A 23,045-nucleotide genomic window follows, 5' to 3' on the forward strand; every position below is an offset into this window, starting at 1 on the left:
TCCATGGCCACTGAGGATGTACTTTGTGACACCTGCACGACCACCGAACTCACAATTTTCTTACTTTCCATGTCCTGAAAGTGGTAGGTGCAGTACTTGGCTGAAAATCCTGGGCTGTCGCACTGTCCATCACCGGCTAGCCTGAACCGTTTGCCCGCGAATGTACTATCAATAGACATTTTTTCCATTCTCCAAGCTTCGCTAATGGCTGGAAATAGATAATCGGTTTGGTATTTGTAGAACTGAGTTTTCGCAATGAAATGGATTCCCACAAACTGAAAGAACGACTCTAATTTTTTAAAACTTGAACCACTAAAAAGTGCAGCCGCTGCACAAAGTAGATTGCCTGCTGGCAGTTGTCCCAGCATAGGTTGTGCAGACCATGTGAAAGGATGATATTTTGTACAGGTGGCATGTATTTTAAGGTTAGTGCCTCGAATTGCACGAGTCACATTAATCAATGGCTCCCCACATACTTCCCCACCAACCAAATGCCCACATTTCATCCGAATAATAATATCAATCAAACAACTATCGAATACAATGAATTTGGCCTCTTTCCTTATACTGTCACTCTGCATCCCAGCTGGTTCGGCCTGTAACGTTGAGGACATGTCACTCACATGAAAGGTAGAATCTCTGATATCGTCTTCCGCTATGTTCAGTGATATTGATGGTGTTTCATTGTCGCCTACTTCATTCTCTTCCATTGCAACATCTGTTCCTTCTCCGGCGATGGGTGAATAAAACAATTTCTTCAACTTTCTCGCGGTCTTAGTTTTTGCGGGTGTGGATTCTGTGAATTGATCTCCGACTGCATCCGAACTACCAGGAGGACATTCCCTATCAATGGCTGGTGGTGGTATAGCTCCGTTGTCAATCACTTCATATTCTTCCCATTGGCACGATGCTTCTCCAGTCTCAAGTCCCTGCCAAAAGGTTTGACAAGCAACATCTCTCGTTCGCTTCACTGTCTGTGTAGATCTAGTTCGTACACCCACTCGCAACTAGAGGACAGATTGGAAAAGGGGTGTTCAGTTTAAACACAATTTACAGTATTGAACTATTAACAGTGAAAAACAACATAATATAGTGACCAGGACACTAACCTTCTTTTGCTTTCTTTTCTTTGAAACTTTCTTGCCTCGAACTTCAACATCAGGACGCTGTTGCTCCGACTCGTGTGTATATGTCTCCACTTCCTCTTGCGCTGCAACGACTATGTTTTCCTGATAAGCACATCCATCACGCACTGACGCTCCATCGACTCCCTGAAACATAGAACTTTCATTAATATGTATAATAATATCGAAAACACAAAATGTACTTGGGGACCAATACCCACGTACATCTCAATAGCAAAACACGAATGAACGCTTTGTGTAGAACATTCAAACGACAATTATTCACGCATTGTTGATCTAGTTAGATGGAACTGTCAAGATCCATACCTCGGGCTCCTCATAGACTTCCATTGATGATATTATTGAAGATGATGCTTCAGTGACTCCCTGAAACACAGTAATTGCATTAGTATGGTTTTCTATTTTGATAAAAAGAACAAAGTTTGTGCAGGCGTCAACGGCTCATCTAAATAGACCTGCACAAATGATCAGTTGTCTAAAATAAATAATGGATATCTAAATATGATTCGATTTGCTCGATCGTTGGAAGTGTCACCACCCAGAAATCTGCATCAACTACTAGGGGTGATGTTCTTGTAGAAGAAGCTCCGTCATCTCCCTGAAACATAGTACTTGCGTTAATAAAGAAGGAAGTATAGCGGATGTAATCAAGTCATATGATCTCGCTTGATCGAGCTGTCAGTATCCATACCTCGAAATGCATAAGAACATCAAGGGACGATGTGACTGCGGTGCACACTTCTGCAAGCTGTTGCGCCGACCCGTAACTGCACGCTCCCCCTTCTTCTTGGACTAATGCTCCATCGACTCCCTGAAACATAGGACTTTCATTAGTAATGAACACAATATTGAAAAAAGAAGACACATAGGAGGGCGACGACAGAAGGACATATCAATGGCTAAAAACGATAGAAACATTGTGTGTAACAATCACGCTACAAGAATGCAAGATCTGATGATCTCCATCGATGGAACTGTCCTGAAACGTACCTCGAGCATCTGAGTGACATCAACGGTAGTCGTCAATACGTTGGACTCCTCAGCATCTCCCTGAAAGACAGTACTTGAATTATTTTGGATAACAATAATTATAACTGAAAGCAAAGACTAGAGGACGAGTACAAGGGTGTACCATTAGGTAAAATAATTACACGATAAATTAAAACTATTGATTTACATGCCTAAAACAAGTCAGTGGCAGAATAGCCAAGTAAGATTACCAGATAGGCGCTTGAAGTGGCTGATGACTGCAATAACGACACGGATGGAGAATCTTCCGCCTTCATATTGAGTGGATACATAAATGGGGAAATTATTGTTAGCTAATGCTACACACTACCGCAAGGCCGAGAGATAAATACGTAAACTTGACTCACCAGTGGAGGGATGTGGACGAATAGAGTGGGAATAGCGGTTGAGAGCAATTTTCGCCTCGCTCGCGGTGTGTTCTTCTTTATTAGCAATGATGTGGAGTACATGTCAGAGGTAAAGTGTCTGCTGCAGATGCGGTATCGATCACCCCTCTTGTCCGCAAAGACTTCTAGGACTCTACTTTCAAGCTCAGAGGGTGGATATCCGCAATATCGGACCCATTCTCTTATCTGATCTATTGTCTTAGGGAAAACATGCATTATAGTACCTTCAAATTTATTATGGGTCTTCGAAGGACAACCGCCAATGGAACAGGCAGGCATTGTGGAAAGTTCTGAAAAGTAAAGATCAACAATTCTCTATGAATACCATTGTGTTAAAAAATTAAATACATAAAAGGTTCAATGCAAGGTATGTTTTGGTTCTTGGAACTATACACGTTATTCACATGCGGATAAGTATTTGAATAACTTTAAAAAAATACAAAAATAATTTCACTAAACTCAGAACATGTGACTAGTTCCTTGCATGTACTGTCTTGAACGAAAAGAAATTGGACGCAAAATGAGTATGGTACATGGCCTTACCTTGACGAGCAAACAGTTAGATACAGGGATCAGAGTAGTTTCTTGTCGTAGAACAGGGAGCAGTTCACAGGTTGCAAACTGATGAGTTTGCTCAAAGTGGTCACGGAAGTTCACAGAGACGAAGAGCAGACAACCAGCACCTTCACGGGTTGACTAGCAAAGCGCAAAGAAGTTCTCATTAGAAATATGAAGTGGGTTATAAAGAATTCGAAACAGGGGTGTGTTTGTGAATGAATGACGTGTATATGTCGTGGCATTATGCGGTTTGCAGGGGGGCGTCCCGCGTGAGGGGAGATGCTTGGCAGGAGACACGGGGTCTGGCGGTAGACATGGGAACAACAACCCATGCTCTATAGACCACTTTGAAGTGTACATGGTCTTTGGCACCTCTTGGCCTTTATCGCTCCCTGACAGCTCCACTTGCCAGCACAAGTACCCCGGTGCGAACTGCCTTTGATAGGGCGGGGGGTGGATTGGGGCGGTGGTCGTGCAGACAAGACACAGGAAGACTCGTGAATGGAGACACACTTATGTGGATTGCAGGGGGCCGTCCAGCGTGAGGGGAGATGCTTGGCAGGAGACACGGGGTCTGGCGGTAGACATGGGAACAACAACCCATGCTCTATAGACCACTTTGAAGTGTACATGGTCTTTGGCACCTCTTGGCCTTTATCGCTCCCTGACAGCTCCACTTGCCAGCGCAAGTACCCCGGTGCGGGCGGTGGTCGTGCAGACAAGACTCGTTTGCCGTAGGGCCTCACCAAGGAGAGGCCATCTAACTGCATGTAAGAGGCAGGCTGCAGGATCTAGTACATGGAAGGCAGGGGGGTGAGTTTATAAATACCTCAGCCTCCCAGGAGAATATATGGGTGCAGTTCACCCTGGAGACCCTGAACAAAGTGGTGTGGTAAGTATTTTTGGGGGAGGAGGCAAGGCCGGGAGGCTTGATGCCAACCCGCAAAATAACATATGTATGTCTGCTGCATATGGGTTCAACGGTTATGTGGATTGAAGGTGGGCGGCCAGCGTGAGGGAGGATGCTGGCCGGAGACATGTGGTGTGACAAGACAAGGCACAGGAAGACTATTCAATGGAGACACACTAGATTCATTTAAAAAATCAAAACAACCATTGTTAAAATATATGTTGGGTTTTATTTTAGATCTTAATTTCAATTGAACATAAATAATAAACATTACACATTGTAAAGTTGCGGTTGCAGCACATCCCGGGAAAAGCCGCGGTATTGTCCACTGTCGCTGGGGAAATGTTGTCTAATGGCAAGTACCGCACAGGCAGGTATTACTCTCCGAACGCGGTGTCCGAGCCTCCCGTGAAGCCACCAAGTGAAGCAACGATAGGCCACCAGCCTGTACCACCTGTGAAAATGAAAGATGCAAACTGTATTAAAATGACAACTTTCTTATCACTGTCGATTCAGGTACAAAAATGTCATTCTGCTTTGAAAAAAATTCTATCTAGAAAATGCACAACATGGAACCAATTTACATGCATTCGAATGATATGTAGATGTAGTTTTATATGTGGGAGACGACCATGAAATAGTAGTGGCATCACTGACATCACAACCAGAGTATACTTACTCGTTACTCGGATTACGCGGACGAACAGTGCCGCAAAGTTCGTGCATAAGCACCATCATCATCCTCAACACTGTCCGTGAGAGGCAGGCTTCCCTGAACTCTGGCAGCTCGGTGATGCATTGCGGACTTGGCTCGCCTTCCGAAATGTAGGCCAAGCACCCGGAATTTTCACGGCAGCAGCAGTTCTCCTCCTCAGTTGGCATTAGCTCGCAACGATTGCACGTGCACCAGGTGGAGACGCCGTCCATGCGACATGGTCCAGGCTCTTCATCCGTTGACTGGTCCTCCCAACTGCCGTCCGAATCCCCATCGTTTTCGCGTGCTTGCCTTTCCAGTAGTTCTTCCTCGGTGTACTCGGGCTCGTACATATACGGCATTATTGTAGCCATTGTGTGGTAAAGAAAGTAAAATAATTTATAGCGGTGGTACTGGTATCTGTTCACACGGGCTACAATCAACGAAGGTATTTGACCAGAGCACAGAAACGAGTCACAGAATACTCAAAGTAACACAGCGAGAGTAATGGAATCGAAAATCTGCTGCTGTGTGTTGTGAAACGGTGTGTTTATACTTATTGAGGAAAGAGGCGTCCTGCCGTTTCCATAGCGACACTTCATTAGCTGAGGCGCAGCGATTGTTGACACGAAACGTGCTTTGGCGTTGGGAAATGGGCGGTACGCGTCTGCTGATGTCAGCCTCGGGGGCGGGGGATTTGATTTAGTGCCGCAAAAGCAGGTGAGCCAGGGCGATGCGGCAAGTGATAGGATTATCATAAAATGGCGGCTGATTTCGAGTGCGTTAATGGACGAAAAGTCGGGTAAGGTCCATAGGAAAGTTTTCCACGATCTACCGAGTTATGCTTAAAAACACATGGCCGAACCGTAGGGACAATAAAAAAAAAGTCCCGGAACTCTCCTTTAATTAGTTATGTTTGTTAGTATTTAGGACAATGGTCTGCATAAATAAGTATTCTCTATCATCTCTCGATTTAATTAGGGCAGTGTATTGAAAAGGTAACTTCATGAATGACTAGAGCTTTCGGTGTATATTTACTTAAAATTTGTCTTACTAAAGTTTCCATAGTAACCATATTCTATTGAATTTTTACTATACTACATCTGTCCCCGCTTTCTGGAGCCTCTAATGAATCAAGGAATTATGGCCATTAGTAAACCATGCCATAGGGCCCTTTAAAAGTCGCATAATGGGCCTCATTCCGAGTATGGCGGTAAGGGATACCGGTCACAGTTAACGAGACCGGTGCCGGTAATCCCTTACCGCCACATTCCGAGTTCCCTTTGCGCCCTCGTCCTTAACGTTAGGGACGAGGGCGCAAAGGGGCTTTTAAGCCAATAACGGTGACCGTAAAGTACGGTCACCGTTATTTGCAATTTCCCCATTCCCATTGAGCCCTATGAGGGCTCATTTGGGAATGGGGAAGAGCCCTGGGGAATGGGAAATTACTGCCCTGGTCAACTCGGAATAAGGCGGTAATTTCCCATTCCACCAGGGCGGTGCCGGTACGGGTCCGGCGCCGACCAAGGCGCTAATAGCGCCATTGGTTAGCGCCAGACTCGGAATGAGGCCCAATGTCTTTTGTGATCTGTTGCATGACATGTCCCTTTTTTTCGTAGAGCACAGTGATGGAAGCACAGACCCTCACAAGTGACCAAACCAATGACACGTCCTATATCGCAATGGTGAACCATACAGACAAGCACAAAGTGATATTTTCGGGCGTTGGATCTGCCCACATATCTAATACAACTTTAACTTTTCCCTTGTACTACTTTATGACAATGTACTGAAAATGAAGGCGCAAGATTCTGCATCAATTACTTTTCCGGAGTCAACATCAAGCTCACTCGCCCATCAAATAATTTTATTGTAATTGTCCTTTACGAGAATGTGTTATGCTTGGAATAAAAAAAATAAAAAAAAAAAGGAAAATGTTAATATGTGCCATCGGTTATTTACACCAAGTGGCATGTATGGGTGACTCTATTTGTACCATTGTCTGCATCTCATTGTCTCAGTTTCATTTCACCGTTTTCATTCGTATTAAACTGTGTTATAGGGGGATGCTGGAACTTCAACTATATTTGTATTTATTTATTGCATTTGATTACACGCCCGAACCCTTAGGTGTCACGGCATAGGTTACATACATCTTAGGCATCTTAACAGTTACATAAATCTTAGGAGTCTCAAGTAGTTACATACATAATAATCATATTGGGCAATTAGCCTCCATCTTGTGAAACTAAACCGGCGTAGGTTACATACATCAAGGACATCTCAGCAGTTACATATATCTTAGGGCTTTTGAGCAGTTACATACAGCAAAGACGTCTTGAGCGATTTGCATTAGTCTTGGGAATATTGATCCGTTACAGGGTATAGATGGGGCACATTGGGTTCCACAAAGAGTAGCACAAGGAAAATGCGGATTTGGCGGTATTCAAAATGGAGGGCACACGCTATGCACCTCTAGTGCTGTTAGTATTTGTTAAACAGCCAGGTTTTTAGTTGTTTCTTGAATTTAGGGAAGGGAGCTTCGTTACTGAGGTGGGTAGGAAGTGAGTTCCAAACACGGGGGGCTGCTATGGGGAAGCTGGCATTACCTGCTCTTGAAGTTGTGAAGCGTGGGATATGGAGGTCTGTATTGGCACTGGACCTGAGTGTTCTGGTTATATTTTTGAGAGAAATGCTGAGACTGAGATAGATAGGGGCATTGTCAGAGATGCATTTATGGGTGATGGTGAGAGTTTTGAGGAGAATTCTCGCGTGTACTGAAAACCAGTGAGCCTCTCTTCTATGGTGGGAACTATGCTCTCTTCTGTTGATGCCCTGTGCTGCTCTAAGGGCTTTGTTTTGGAGGAGTTGAAGTTTATTTATATTTCTTTTTGAGGTTCCTAATAGTAGAACATTGCAGTAGTCTATCTTTGTTAGGATCAGGGCTCTGGCGAGTGTCAGGCAGTTTTCCGCTGAAAAGAGAGGCCTGCTTAGTGTAATGAGTTTGGCTGTATATGCCGTGGATGAGGCGAGCGCGCTGATGTGGTTATTCATATTGAGACTGGAGTCGAGGTGAACTCTAGTGTTTTGACTTTATGGGATATGGTGATAGGGGTGCCATCCATCACTATGGAAGTGTAGTCGGGGTGGAGTTTGCTGAGTCTGACTACAATCACTTCCTCCTTTGCAACAGGTCTAGAGTATGAGGTATGCATACTTACAGTTCCCTTGCAAGAATGAAAGTAAATCCTACAAAGGATATTATTTGAGACTGAAATGCATGTAACCGTGCAGCGTTCCAAACTTTTCTGATATCGGTTCGAACGTTACACTTCCTCCCTAATGTAGAATATATTAAAAATCTTTTGAGGGCGACATTACAAACAGTATGTTTTGCACAGTGATCTCAGATCAATTACATGTGTCATCTCGGAAGGTTATCAGGTGAAATCTTAAATGTATTTTATGACTAAATGACGTACACTGCTTGCGAGGGTATGTTCATACGAATGTTCTTAGTGTTGCGACAACAAACCTTATAGTATAGGCTTCTTAATCATTTCATACTACTTTGAGATTAAGTGCTCTGTGCGATGAAAGATTTTAATATCCAGTACGATTGACATTTTCTTTTTTTTGTGAATATTCTATTCAAGGAATGTACCCAAGGTGTGGAATTAGAAGAGGAGGAACATGGACCAGAGGTGAACATAACCTAATATTGAATAGCATTGGACACCACATTGCATTTGGAATACATTTTTATGTTGTAATGTTTTCAAGTCATCTGTGTTTGTATATATGTACATATGTTTGTTTGCGTGGAAATGAAATTTGCTTGATTTAAACCATATAAAACGCAGTTTTTTTCAGCTTGATGCTATGGTGGGCAAAGAGAAGCCCACGGTTTTGAAGAAAAATTAGAAAACAAGGGTAAAGAACAAACGTTTGTTTTGTAGACATTTTTAGGCTGATGTATTATTCATATAATGTTTTTGTTTTTAAAATGGTATCTGCTGTATGTGAGTTATATATTGAGCATGTTTTTCTATACATCTCTTAGAGGCCCAGAAGGTAGAGAAGTATAAAGTCTCAGACAACAAACATGTCGCTTGCCAAACAGATTTCACAATGGAGCAACTACTATTTGGGGCACAGTGTGGTCCAGACAATAAGCAGACTTGTGATGCTCATGTCCAGTGGCCGGAAACTCAATGGAATCTCAACGGCTAACCGTACAAAGTTTCCATGGACCTTTGCTACCATGTGACAACTCGACAAGATGAAACTGAATACAATGAAGATGCATTGCAATTCCTTGCAGACCACTTGACACAATCTACACCCTCTAAAGATTTTCCACCCAAGAAACATTTTATGTTAACTGTTTCTCCAATTCATGTGCAAATATCACAACCTGAACTAACAGAGACTGAAGCTTCAACCCAATTGACCAAGGAACTTGCTAAAGTTCTCGACTTTAGTTTGCCTACTATGGGCGATTTGTCCACCACAGTTGAGTCACAAAACACATTCATGCCGGACGATTGCTATTAAAGGAGTAAAAATACATTGTATTCGACAGTTGCCTGCTAGAGATTGTACAGATGCTGAAATGTGTCCATACATTGAGGGGGAACATATGCGGGGAGCCATTGGTGAATGTGTCTCGTGTATTACAAGACACTAACCTGAAAATCCGAGCCAGCCATGTCCACCTCCATTCTACATTTTCATGGTCCGCTCAACTGATGCTGGGCAAAGTGCCTGCTGGAAATCTACTATGTTCAGCAGCTTTACTTTTCAGCGGGTCGACTTTCAGAAAGTTTTCCAGTTTGTCAGTTTGTGGGAGTTGAGCTCCTTGCTAAAATCCAGTACTACAAATATCAAAGGGAATTCTTATTACCCGCTATTAGTCAAGCCTGGAAAATTGAACAGATGTCAATCGAAAGTACATTCTGTGGCAAACGTTTCAGGCTAGCTGGCGACGGACAGTGTGACAGTCCTGGATTTTTCACAAAGCACTGCACATACCACATTCAAGACATGGAAAGTAAAAAAAATGGTGAGTTCAGAGATCATGCATGTGTAAAAACGTACATCTTCTGTGGCCATGGAGAAACATGGTTTCATCAAATCCGTCGAACATCTTCATTCCGGGGGAATGCAAATAGAACTGATAACCACTGACATGCATGTTTCAATAGCCAAGGCCATGGGAGAGCGGTTTCCACACATTCGACATCAATTTGATTCATGGCACGTTATCAAATCAGTTCATAAGAAAATTACAGCTACTGGTAAAAAAAGGGTTCAGAAAACATTTTAAAGTGGTGTCAGTCTATCAGCAACCATCTTTGGTGGAGCTCCAAAACTTGTGATGGATCTGTAGAAATTCTACTTGAGAAATGGAGTTCAGTGATGCACCAATGTTCTAACGTACACTCATGGACAGAAAACCAATATTTTCACGAATGTGCACATGGACCTTTTTGGAAGGAGCAGGAACGCAAGAAGAAGTGGTTGGTGCCATGTTCCCCTCCACACAAAGCACTTGAGAAGATTGTGTACGATAAAACGCGTTCAAGAGACCTAAAGGGACTCAAATAATTCTGTCATACCGGAGATTTGGAGGTGTTCCATAATATTTGCCTAAAGTACAGACCCAAAATGTTGCATTTCGGCATAGACGGTATGGAGGCCAGAACAAGACAAGCTGTACTTGCGCACAACGAGAACTTTGGGAGGGAACAAGCGAAAATTGCAGGAAACTTCAGGATGCTTCGTTACCTCATGGCCTGAACAAAACGAGGCAAACAATGGGTGGCCAAGCCAATATACCAGGAAATGGAATTTGAATTTGTGAAAGATTTGACATTGAATGTGTTGGCCATGCATACTCATGGAATCGGTCCCTACTTTGTTCCTAGGACACATACAATGCCACAATACATTGCAAATAAGCATTGTCCACCTAAAACTGAACTTGTTGAAAGGTTGACTTCCATATTTAAAATGATTTGTTGCTGTCTTCATAATCTGCTCACAATAACATTTTTGATATGTTCCCCAATGTTTGTACATTGTACATAAACAATCGAATGCTATTACACTCAATTTCAATGCTATAAAAAGTATTTTATTTATTTACTTGTTTGAAACAACTATTGATTTTTACAAGAAAGATATTGTGCGTTCTTTAATCTTTACGTCTTCAATAGCGCCAAGTGACAAAGGAACACGAGTGGTAGACGTCAATCATTCTCTGTAAGTGTAACGAGAGGTCTTGTATTATGGTGAAGTATTGCATTTCTCGATTTTTCCCAATGCGTTTTGAAGAATTTTTGAAGCCGCAATTGTCCATGTGGTCTTCTCACCGCTGATCAGACGGGCACACCAAAGATCTTCCTCGCATAACAGAAATGGCGAGGTTAATGGCTTTAGATATACATTTCTCAGTGGTTGAGTTTCTGGACAAGACAAGAGTAAATGTTTTATAGTCTCGATCTGCGTATGGTCTTTGCAGAGTCTGCATATATTAGAGTTGGAAAGATCTCTTACAGCCCTGATTTCGTTCATAGCCAGAAGATTAAGACGAGCTCTCAAGAAAATGTGTCTGAGCACTTTGTTTGGAAATTTCTTGATAAATACCTGGGTCTCGTTTAGTCATCTGCCTCCGACTACAAAAAAGCTAGTCAGTTTGCTTTTCTCTGCAAGTTCTTGGGTACCGATACAGTTGCGCTCTTCCATCTTCCTTTTAATCCTTTGCGGGTTGTAAATCCGGTCTTCAGTGCATTGGATCGATGCCAGCTGGATCTTCTTTTCATTTGCCCATTTAGTCAGCATTTTACAACGCCCTCCTTCCATCTTATTATTTATCAAGTTTTACATCGCAGGGCTTTCCGGCATCAGAATTCCTGAAGAGCAGCATGCTACTAAACTCGATCGAGGCATTCAACGAGAGTAGACTTAGCTCCCGTCTGATGGATGATATGAGAGTAGACTTTGGTAAATTTAGTACCGTTCGCCAGAAGTAGCCTTCTAGTTTCGGCCATGTATCTTTGGGGATGTTTGGCATCCCATCTGCTCCATATTTAGTGACGGGACAAACTTTGCTCTGTAGAACTTTATTGCTGGTAGGATGGAAATGCGGGCACATTTTTTGTCCACCGCTCGGGTTTCAGATGTACGTTTCTGTGTTTTTTCCCCACAGGGCTCGCTGCATTCTGTTTTCAGATCTAGAACTGTCTAGCGTGACTTCTAGGTACTTCAATTCATGGACTTTCCCCAATCTGAGAGCCCTCAAGGTACCACCTTAGATTTTCCTTTTGCTTACTTGATTTTTCTAGTAGCATGACCTTTGTTTTCTCCTTGTTTATTTCCAAGTTGTTCAGACGTATGTACTCTGAAAGGTTGTCAAGTTGTCTTTGCAAACCGATTGCTGTGTGGTCTAGGAGAATCATATCGTTTGTGTACAGCAGTCGGAAAACTAGCAGTTGTCCGATTTTTGGTGGAAATAGCCTGACACTTGCTTTTGTTTCTTTATAGTCTCCAAGGTATGCAATGAAAAGTGCCAGAGCCAAGGGACAACCTTGTTTGACGCCTCTTGTGGTCGGAGTTTCTTCCGATAACCAGCCCTGTTGATTTAGATGGACTCATTTTAGTGTCAGAGTGTAGAGCTCTTATCAGGTCAAGAATCGCCTGGGGACAGTTCCAAGCTGAAAATTTGGTCCATAGTCTCTCTCGATCAACCTGATCAAAAGCTTGCGCCAGATCGATGAACGCAAGGAAAACCCTATGTCTACCCTCTGTGATTTTGCTCTGTGATTTTGCAGAGGAGCACAATGTTGACCGAGTGACCAAGGTTTTTCTTAAAACCCGCTTGAAAAGGGTCGGCACTTGGCGAAGACTTGGCCCACGTTTGGAACCTTGAAAGTAGTAATGAGCCGAATATCTTCCAGATTGCATCAAGTAATGCAATCGGGCTGTAGTTTCTAGGGTCCTCTTTGTTACCTTTCTTGAAGATGGGGACTACCACCGATGATGTCCATGATGACGGAATGGACTTCGAGTCCTTGCACCTTTTGAATATCAGAATGATGAAATTTGCCCACTCGACCGGGTGGTTCTTTAAGTCGATATTTGTGCTCTTGATGTTTTTAAATTGCGTATGACTTCTTTGGTGTTGTCGCTGTTGGATAGGTCTTACAAAAGGTGCAGTCGCCTTTCAGTAAAGAAGAGGTACAAGGTGGTGAATGGATTAACATTTTAAAGCAGTTCACCTAGGTGGCTTCGCCCATACTATTTGTAAGGGCTCCTTCAGTTTCAGTTTCTGTAGATCTAATCCGTGTCCAAAATTCGCAGGAGTTATGGCCACTCACCTGCTTTAGCACAGCTTCTGAGCCCTGTTGGTAGAGTCTTATGCGGTAGTCTTTAAGCCAGGACTTATATTTCTTTGTTTCGTGAAGCATTGTTCTGTAGATCTTTGAGTTGAATTTAGATGCCATGCCAATCTCTTGATTTGTCGTAGCACGAGTCTCTTATCCACCAATGTTTTGTCAAAGTTGTGTTTTTTCAGGTGTGATGGGTGGTTTGGCTTCTTCGCTGCAACATTATATACTGTGAGCAGCGGTTGGTAGTTAATTGTTAGAGGATTTTTCGTCTTTCCCTTGGCTTCAGGCAGCTTTCTGTATGTTCTCGTTAGATCCTCAATAATCCTTGCACTCAGTCGAAGTCAATTTCCATGGCTGTTACTTTCAATTTGTGCCGTGGCCACTGGTTTCCGAAATGACGAAGATGCCCACGTTGTTGTCAAGAAATTGTGATCACTAGGTTTTGTCTTCTTCACCTCAAACGAGGTTATTAGCGGCAGCATTGCACGCGATATAAAAATGTAGTCGATTTTTGCTGATGTTTTGTCTCTTTCCCACGTTGGGATACGATTTGGTTGTTGGAATGACTGGTCGATGTTAGAAAAGTGCCTGGAGTCTATTAGTTCTAGCCAGAGGTCCCCACGCTCCTCTGAAGCGGACTTTGTCTTTTCACCAGTGATGGTGGAGTTGTTGCACGTCGCATTTAGGTCGCCACAGATGATTATGTGCGACACTTGTTGCTCAACGTAGGCCTCATCAATTGTTTGTTCCATCAGCAGTAAAAAGTTTCTATTTGTGATGGCTTGCAGGTTCCAATAAGTGTTGATAATAACTATCGGAATGTGAGCCTTTTTTCCTGATTGCATGTTAAGGTGTTCCCAGTTTAACAATATTGCAAGCTGGGAAGAAGTCGCAGTGAGGGTCTCTTAGAGTTGATGCCGCTTCCTGAGCGGACGGTGGATAGAAGGCCTGACTATGGACGCCCCTTTAACCCTTACTGGGCAGGAGAGATTTCTAGGATGTAGCCGTCGAGTGTGGGTGTTTCGACCAGTGAGGTTTCCTTCAGGCAAAGAATATCGAATTCCCCCAGGTCTGGCCCGCCAGTTGTCGTAAGGTGCTGATGACCTCTCGTGTTCCAGGATCCCATCCTCAAAATTGTTTGTGACTTTCTGAACTTCTGGGAGTTCTCTGTTTTGTGATGGTCGTCTTAAGTCGGCGGATTGCTATTTTCTTAAGTTGGATGAAAGAGCCTTGGCAATCCAGGCCCACTGTTGTTTCATAGGAGTGGGGGCTGGGCTTTTTCCTTGCTTCCGGGAAATGTAATTTGTAGGTTGTGTACAGCGTTTTTTTTCCATTTTTGGCAAGGGACCTCTTTGGAGTCTCCCCAAATTGTATGTCCCTCCCGCGACTGATGTTTCTCTAGCCCCCGGTACAGCTGTAACCTCTTCGGACCTTTTTTGTTTTGAGTACTTGATGGTTTCTTTCTATTTAATTATGCAGATTTAATTGGGTGTATTATTCATTAATGTATATCTTTTACCTTCCCTTCGTGTATATTACTGGTCCTCAATCGATAAGACACAAGTCTGTTGTTGCTATTGGTGCTACATTTTAGAATTGCCCTAGCACATCGCTGCTGCACTGCCGATTTGGGTGGCAGAAATACTGATATGCAAATGGATATTTGCCATCAGTCAAAGGTACACTGAGGCTTGGTGTCTGTCAAACCCTCTGCTAGGCCCAAACCACATCCACACATGCAGTGCATGGCAATGGCGTTGATGGCCTATGGTGGGTAAGATTTTCATATCAATGATAAATCGCCTTACCTGTGTCAACCCCATAACTTCCAGAACGCTTTGCTATGGTAATGTATTATTTTTTCAAACACCTCGGCGAAATGAGAGATACACGGACAAAGTTACCATTAATGGCAGGTGGGAGTAATTTGTTGAACAATTCAAATGACGTGAAAGTCCCACCAAGACTTGACTAGAGGATTCAAACTGTCCTCACATCATATGAAATCATGCTCCCACCTTTCTGCTAAGTATATACAAGTTTAGTTACCTTTGAAATGTTATGCTATTCTTGAAAGTATATATAAGGTTATTTTGCTCACCTATGAATTGGTTGTGCCTCTTCCATAAAAGTAATGTTTTGATTTCATTATTCCTGTAAGAATAATTGTATAACTGGGTTTTGCTTCCCCTGACATGCTGTTAGCCTGTGAAGATAAAGCCTGCCTTAGGTTTTGCCGACAACTTTGGGTCATTCATATGGTGTAACACTGGGTTTTGCTTTGCATGGTCTGTTTTAGACAGACATAAAAAGAGTCAACGAGTAGGTTACACCTGCCTTTCACTAGATTGTAATATCGGTTTTACTTACCTTGAGTGTAACTGTTATCCAAAACTAAGTTGAAGTAATTGCTTCCCCTACTCTGTGAACCGAAAAGCAACTGTAATTGAATATTACACCCCAAGATCCAACTCCCCTAGAATGACTGTTATCCAGATTACAATTTATAGGTTTATACCGTGCCCATTATATGAGTATCAGAAAAATGTATTATCCAGTTCATTACACTATGTGATTTCTTGCTGAGCATCACAGGACAACGGATAGGGTCTACTATCCATGGTATTACTGAAATGATATGATAGAGGCAGGGAGGTTGTTCCAGAGGGAGGCCCCAGCTGAAGTAAGATCAACCACCAACTCATTGCTTGGAGAAGGGACTGACCCTGAGGGTGTTGGAGGTAGAGGAGCGAAGAGCTCGAGTAAAATGATAAAAAAAAAAATGTCCCAACATCCTCCCTGTAGCAGACACGATAAGTAATTAATACAAGGTATCTGTTGTATAAATGTACGAGGTGGCGGTGCATCACGTCGACAATAAGTGTGATGAAAGGGTAATTGAAAGGGGTAAAAATACATGTCCTTGCAGACATAAAATCTACCCCATGGCTCCATTTCACTACATGGATCAAGACCTTGCATTACTTGATGGTTTCGGGCTGGCACAACCGATACCTTTGACCCACGGATATCCCATAAAGGAATTCAATGTTGGCTGGGTTAAACAGCGCTCACCAGCTATTCTCACCTTTTGAAATCTGATCTGCCGCCAAGGGCACATCCTAATCGAATAGTGGGAACCAATTCTTCATCCCCCCAGGACCATTCCTGGCTTGCTATTGCCTTCTGAAGAAGAACCACTTTTTGCTTCACTGGCGTGATTGTGCACAATGTTGAGCACAAGGCTACCCACTTCTCAGGGCCACACTAGAAAGTTGGGGAACGACTCTGAAAAAGTGTCTAATGTTCCTCATCGCTTACCCTATGCACTCACACGGCCAATTTGCACAGGGCCTAGTCGGAGCATGAACGCAACTTACTTGGTATGGGCACGCAATGTCACTTGTCTCACATGAACGTAGACAGGGCTGCCTCAGGTGCGATACATAGTATGAACGCACATGCAGGAATTATAGTAGGCAGCGTGCGATTGAAGGCTATCTCCTGTTAAGCTCACTACATAATGAATACAACCCTCTCAGGAAAGAAGCCAAGAGATAGCTTGCAGCATTTAACAAGGTTTAATTGTACCAAATTAAAAAAATATCAGCAAAGGTGTCTGCTGTTCGAGAATGTTGAGACTCCAGAATTAATGTTTTTGCCTTTTGAGAGGCCACAAAATCATGAATGACATCACATATAGGGTCATAATCCGCACTAGTGATCGGTAAGACAGTATTCATGATCGCGCTGCATTGGTGAATGCCAGCCAACAATTTGTTTATTTTTCAGGCGTATTTCGAATTCCACCTGGGTCCGCTGTAGGGGTGTCACGGTATTAGTTTTATGACGGTACGATAACCTTCTTGCCAAATGACGGTATATCATGGTTATCACGGTATAGCAGGTGGAGTTGACTAACCTTAACAAATATTTTCTAAAAGGTCATAAATTGTCAGATTTATCATCACAAACAAAACCAGACACCCAGGGACAGAATTGGGGTTTTCAACATACTTTCCACTGAAATGCCACCCCTTGCTTCCACCAAACACAAACACACGTGTGGAGAGGAGGAGGGGGGGGGGCCCTGTGGCGACTGGCAAAGCAAACTGAATTGCTTTTCTTAAGTGGTAATTTAGGCTCGGGCCAAAAGGTGTTAAGTAATCACAGACATGTTACCCTTTGGTATGGCAGCAGGGAATACCCACAGAGATTAGTGAATTTCGCAGTGTGACTTATTATATGTAAATTTAATGATAGAACCAGGGAAATCCCCCATTGTCATATGTTTAGAGAACATTATCCATTATAAATATATAAACCCCAAAGCCGCCAACCCAAAGTAAACCCTTTTCCTTCTTGACACTGTATCTATTCTTCCTATTGCTAACATATTGATTTTGTGTCAGGCACGTGTGGTTTATGGAATGGCATTAAGAACTGCTCCAACTGAAACTTCTTGGCAGATGGCACATCCAACAGTGCAAGACCAAAACTGTGCAGCACTTGCTTACTGCAGCCTTTCCAAATCAGATTGAAAAGCACACTTAACGGTATAAACGGTATAAACAATGTGACGGTTATTATTGTTCAATTAAGTGGTTCACGGTATCTTTAACGGTATACCGTTACATCCCTAGTCCGCTGGGCTAATTTCTTCATGCAGTGATGGTCGAGTCGTAGGCTGATGCTCGTGGGAATGGATGAAATTAATCAAGTCACACTGACGTGTCTTGTTGGGTCCGTTTTATTATTGTGGCACTTTCACAAAATCGAAACCTACCCGTCTCTGACTTGAATCACTGAAAACAAGCTTCTATTGTTATTTGCATTGAACGAAAGTCAGCAATCGGTAGGCTAGAAGGACAAGGTGTCGAATACCCACATAAATGATAACATTTACTATATTGAAAGTGGACATTGGAACATTTAGTTTCAATTTATGCGAACTGTTGTTCGAAGCAGACACTCTGCATTACACCATGAGAATGAACTCCCAAACATAATGCAAGTTCAACTATACATAATATTTTAGCGATTAAAAATGGCATTTGTGCTGTATGCATATTGAACAATTCATTGACCTGCAAATGTGCCATTTGACGAAAATAGTGGATTTGGGGAGACTCCAAAGAGGTCCCTTGCCAAAAATGGAAAAAAACGCTGTACACGACCTACAAATTACATTTCCCGGAAGCAAGGAAAAAGCCCAGCCCCCACTCCTATGAAACAACAGTGGGCCTGGATTGCCAAGGCTCTTTCATCCAACTTAAGAAAATAGCAATCCGCCGATTTAAGACGACCATCACAAAACAGAGAACTCCCAGAAGTTCAGAAAGTCACGAAAACAATTTTGAGGATGGGATCCTGGAGCACGAGAGGTCATCAGCACCTTACGACAACTGGTGGGCCAGACCTGGGGGAATTCGTTATTCTTTGCACAAATGCTGTTTTTAATCGCTAAAATATTATGTATCGTTGAACTTGCATTATGTTTGGGAGTTCATTCTCATGGTGTAACGCAGAGTGTCTGCTCCGAACAACAGTTTGCATAAATTGAAACTAAATGTTCCAATGTCCACTTTCAATATAGTAAATGTTATTATTTTTGTGGGTATTCGACACCTTGTCCTTCTAGCCTACCGATTGCTGACTTTCGTTCAATGCCAAATAACAATAGAAGCTTGTTTTCAGCGATTCAAGTCGGAGACGGGTAGGTTTCGATTTTGTGAAAGTGCCACAATAATAAAACGGACCCGACAAGACACGTCAGTGTGACTTGATTAATTTCACAACGTGCTATGTTGAATTATACTTATACTGCGCCATATTTTAAAAAACAAGTGCGTAACTCGCGGTGTGTTCATTATGTGTGGTTTGTATTCATGATTAGGTGTCATCCGGTGCAGAATTACAGGGTAAATGGATGTCGGATAAAGAACGGCTACTAAAATATATTTTTATTCTGTTATCTACACAGATATATTGTACGGTTCTGCGACTGCCATAGTTTCCAGCTACCGTGGGATGAATTCTTCAATCAACAATGGCAGATACGCCTAAACTGAGCTTTCTGCATTACCGTTGTGTGGGACGACAGACAGGGATCGATATGCCCTTTGGCGGTACCAGCGACAAGGAGCAACCGGTCATTGTTTATGGTGTAGCAAAAAGCTGATGCCAAAGCCTTGCGATTGAAAGTGCGTCAAATCCACATCTTCTCCCAAAAGGAACACCATGTGCATCATTTGAAATTTCTGCTGGTGTAACTTAACAAACACACAACAACAGGATGTGGATCGCAATCAGCGGATCATGAGGACGTAATCAAAAACATTTAAAACATGCAATGTTCGCTAGCTATAACTTTTATTGCAAAAACATATCGTTCATTTCGTGGACTTAAAGTGGTTTTGGGAGCGTTCTTTGATAAATAAAAGCAATTGCAACATTGCAGACTAATGATGTTTTCTTTAAAAGTATTGTTTTCAAATCCGATTTGGGACGTGCTGTGAGAGGATGTGTGCATTTATCTTCCTGGCTCTGCATTAAGTGACGTTATGGCGTGGGTGATGATTGGACGTGTGTGGCTACGCTGCCCCCTAACGTCATGAAACTAGGTGGAGCATAGTGATGTCAGCTTCAGATGCGGGAGATCTGTATTCTTGCTGCGAGCAACCTTGCAGTTAATGCAATGGTTCATTGGATAAGATTAGCACAAGATGGCAGCGCCCAACCCATTGATTTTGCATGTGTAAAAGTGAGGGAAACTAAGGTAAGCTGCATAGGAAAAAATGTTATGGTCCATTACAGTACGCTTAAAAATACATGCCAGAGCGCTCGGGACAATAAAATGTTTGTGCGCACTTCCCCTTTAAAGTAACTTGGCCAGATGTTTTACCATACCAGAAATATATTGCTTTGCATTAGGGTGTATTAACTGTGCTACATGCCATAACCTCTTGTCCACAACAGACTGGAAGTCCTGTAGCCCTTCAAGGGAGTTCCTGTCAAATTTGTGATGGTTAGCAACCACATCAAGGAATTAAAAGTGAGGCGTGACAAGGGCAATCACTATTGTGACAGTTGCTGCAATGCTCTGGGTATAGGTCCCATACCCGAGACCATCATAGTAGACAATCAGAAGACCACACTGTTAGCAGAGGTAAAAAGGTTAATACTGCCAATAATGGATATTTTAAAATACTCTGCAGCTATTTGCGTCACTTTTCAAGTCAGCCACTACGCATAGCCAGATTGCATCAGACTAAAAATCAGATATTGAGAGTAACTGTGTGTAGGCTTTGTGGAGACAGCATGCCTGGTTGGTTGATTATTATCCTGCCCGATATGATCATGGTCTCTAATTTCCTTTGAGTTATTTCAGAACTTTACAAAAGTGCGGGAGACCCTCTATCCACAGAGAACTTGCATGGTTCCAACAACCTGTTCTACGAAATTATTTCCACTGAGGAGGTCACACAACCACATTTTACCTCACAACACGCTTGACAGAGGAGAAATATTTATTTGCATATCAGTTTGGTTCCACCCACAAGGACAGTCTGGCACCAAAACTCTAGGCAATTCTCCTGCCAATAATAGTACCATTAGAAACTGCGTGCTGGGTGAGATCAGACAGATATACAAATGGGGATTTCTCCTCTTACAGAGTGAGCTAAAAAGTTGTTTTATACACACCCGAGTGGAAACCTACCCAGTTATTGTGCTCTGTTCCTTCTTGGTAGAGGGGCACCCGCACCTTTGTTATTTCTGAACCTGCTCGAGTGTGAGAGATGTTGCATGTAAAGAGTGGGAAACAATTTGATAGTGTTATAACAAGGTAATTAAAAACATGAGGCATGTCACTGTCTAGCATATGGTATGTGTAGCCTGGCCAAGCACAATACGACGTGAGACACATTTGGAGCAGGATGGTCATGGTCTGGCGGGTGGGCCGACCCATTTGGAGAAGGATGGTCATGATCTGGCGGGATGGTGACAGGAGAATGACCTTTCACCGAGGGCAGTAAATATCCTTGCAACTACCCTTGTTTTGAGTTTCATTCATGATACTCAATATCAATGCAGGATGCGCGTGCCCCCTATTCCATTGCCACCTCTTCAGATGATCACCTTTGGTTACGCCTCCCATAACGGCTAGTTCGGACTTTGCTCCACTTGCAACCAATCTCCTCCCAGGAGCAGTTACCTTGCCTGTGGCTCACCCCTCGCTTTTCGTACCTCTTACGACGCTCTATTTTTCCTCTTCCACAGACGTCGTCCTACACTGTTTTTCCTCTTCCACAGACGTCGTCCTACACTCAATCCCTGACCGCAACTCATGCACCATTCATTGTACGTTTCGACTCTTCTTACATTGTCCCCCTCCCTGAATCGGAGTCTCACCTGCCCCGCAGGTTGCAGTCCGTCCAGTACGTTTCTGATATGAACTTTTCCACTCTTTCTAGGGTGGTGCGACGGTTCTTCAGAACCAAAGGAGCCGGGGAACCCTCCATGCCGCCTGCCTGGCCGCTGAACCCAAACCCGGGGCTTACTTCCTTATCTCCCACCGCCTTGACACCGCTCTTCTGTGATGACTGGCTCACACAGCCGCTTCCTCTCAGCTCGGCCACGCCCACTCGGCACAAGTTCACTCCTCCCCGGTCCCTGTCATTGGATCACACAGCCTCCTCCTCTCTCAGCTCGGCCACGCCCACTTGGCACACGTTCACTCCTCCCCGGTCCTTGACACTGCCACTTCCTCTCTCCGCTCGGCCACGCCCACTCGGTACAAAGTCACTCCTCCCCGGTCCACGACACAGGCTCACGCAGCCTCTTCCTCTCTCAGTTCCGCCACGCCCACTTGGCACACGTTCACTCCTCCCCGGTCCTTGACACTGCCACTTCCGCTCTCCGCTCTGCCACGCCCACTCGGTACAAAGTCACTACTCCCCGGTCCCCGACACAGGCTCACGCAGCCTCTTCCTCTCTCAGTTCCGCCACGCCCACTTGGCACACGTTCACACCTCCCCGGTCCTTGACACTGCCACTTCCTCTCTCCGCTCGGCCACGCCCACTCGGTACAAAGTCACTCCTCCCCGGTCCCCGACACTGGCTCACGCAGCCTCTTCCTCTCGCAGCACGGCCACGCCCACTAGGCAAGACTCCCCGGGAGTGTTGACAGGTCCGCTTATTATAAGCGATTTTGGGCTTGTTTTTGAATATTTGGAGGTCACTTGTCGTGGTTTTTGTCCGCTTGTTGGACAGTCTGTGTGGGTGTAATTGGGCTTGTTTACATTACAATTAATCCCATTGCACGCCGCACAGAGCGTCCTGCACTGGGCTGCTGGCAGCACTTTAGCATGTTCTCCTTTGTCTTGCTTCTGGGTGCTCCCTTTATTATGCATATGCTTAGGCATTTGGCACTGATGGGATTGTTACCAGCCCACTAGGTGGCCCATAAATGCCAAATGCCTAAACATATGCAAAAAGAAAGATCGCTTTAAAAGTTGAGTCATACTAGTAATCCCATAAGGGAATGGCGCTGGTGGTTTCTTACCACCAACCTTATAAAACGTCCCCTGTAATCCATCACGCCGGAGAATGCCTTTGATTACTCTTGCCCATCCTTGCAGCCACCTGTGAAGTTTGACTGGCGCAAAGTATCTTCTTAAGTATCTTCTTAACAGCTAAAAATGTGTGCTGATGTGTAGCACTGTAACATTGTTTTTATACCACTCTGATGGTGGAGCGCAAGTGTGGATCAGATGCCAACACATAGGAGCAGACATCCATTTATTTATTGATTTACAAAAGGGGTTGGGGGGAATACAGTATTATACGTGTGAACCCTCCGGATCAAAGAGGTGGTTTTTATGGGGTGGTTTAACCTAAATATGCGAAGATTGAGAGAGTGCGTCCAGG

The 23,045-nt window shown here is 43.6% G+C and overlaps 1 protein-coding gene across 2 annotated transcripts in view; it reads right to left on the reverse strand.

The window, feature by feature from the left end:
* MAN2C1 (mannosidase alpha class 2C member 1) overlaps positions 1 to 21,843 on the reverse strand; it is a 932,858-nt gene extending 911,015 nt beyond the window's left edge. Inside the window, exon 1 of one of the 2 annotated variants that reach the window (XM_069624549.1) lies at positions 21,528 to 21,841. In XM_069624549.1, the coding sequence (XP_069480650.1) occupies positions 21,528 to 21,637 (110 nt within the window). In that variant the 5' untranslated portion in view covers positions 21,638 to 21,841. Of the gene's footprint in view, positions 1 to 21,527 lie in introns of both variants that reach the window. The other variant, XM_069624550.1, reaches the window with a different exon arrangement.
* Between the last annotated feature and the right edge of the window lie 1,202 nt (positions 21,844 to 23,045).

This window comes from Ambystoma mexicanum, chromosome 11, assembly GCF_040938575.1.
Source record: "Ambystoma mexicanum isolate Mex_15411 chromosome 11, UKY_AmexF1_1, whole genome shotgun sequence".
Taxonomy (NCBI): Eukaryota; Metazoa; Chordata; class Amphibia; order Caudata; family Ambystomatidae; genus Ambystoma; species Ambystoma mexicanum.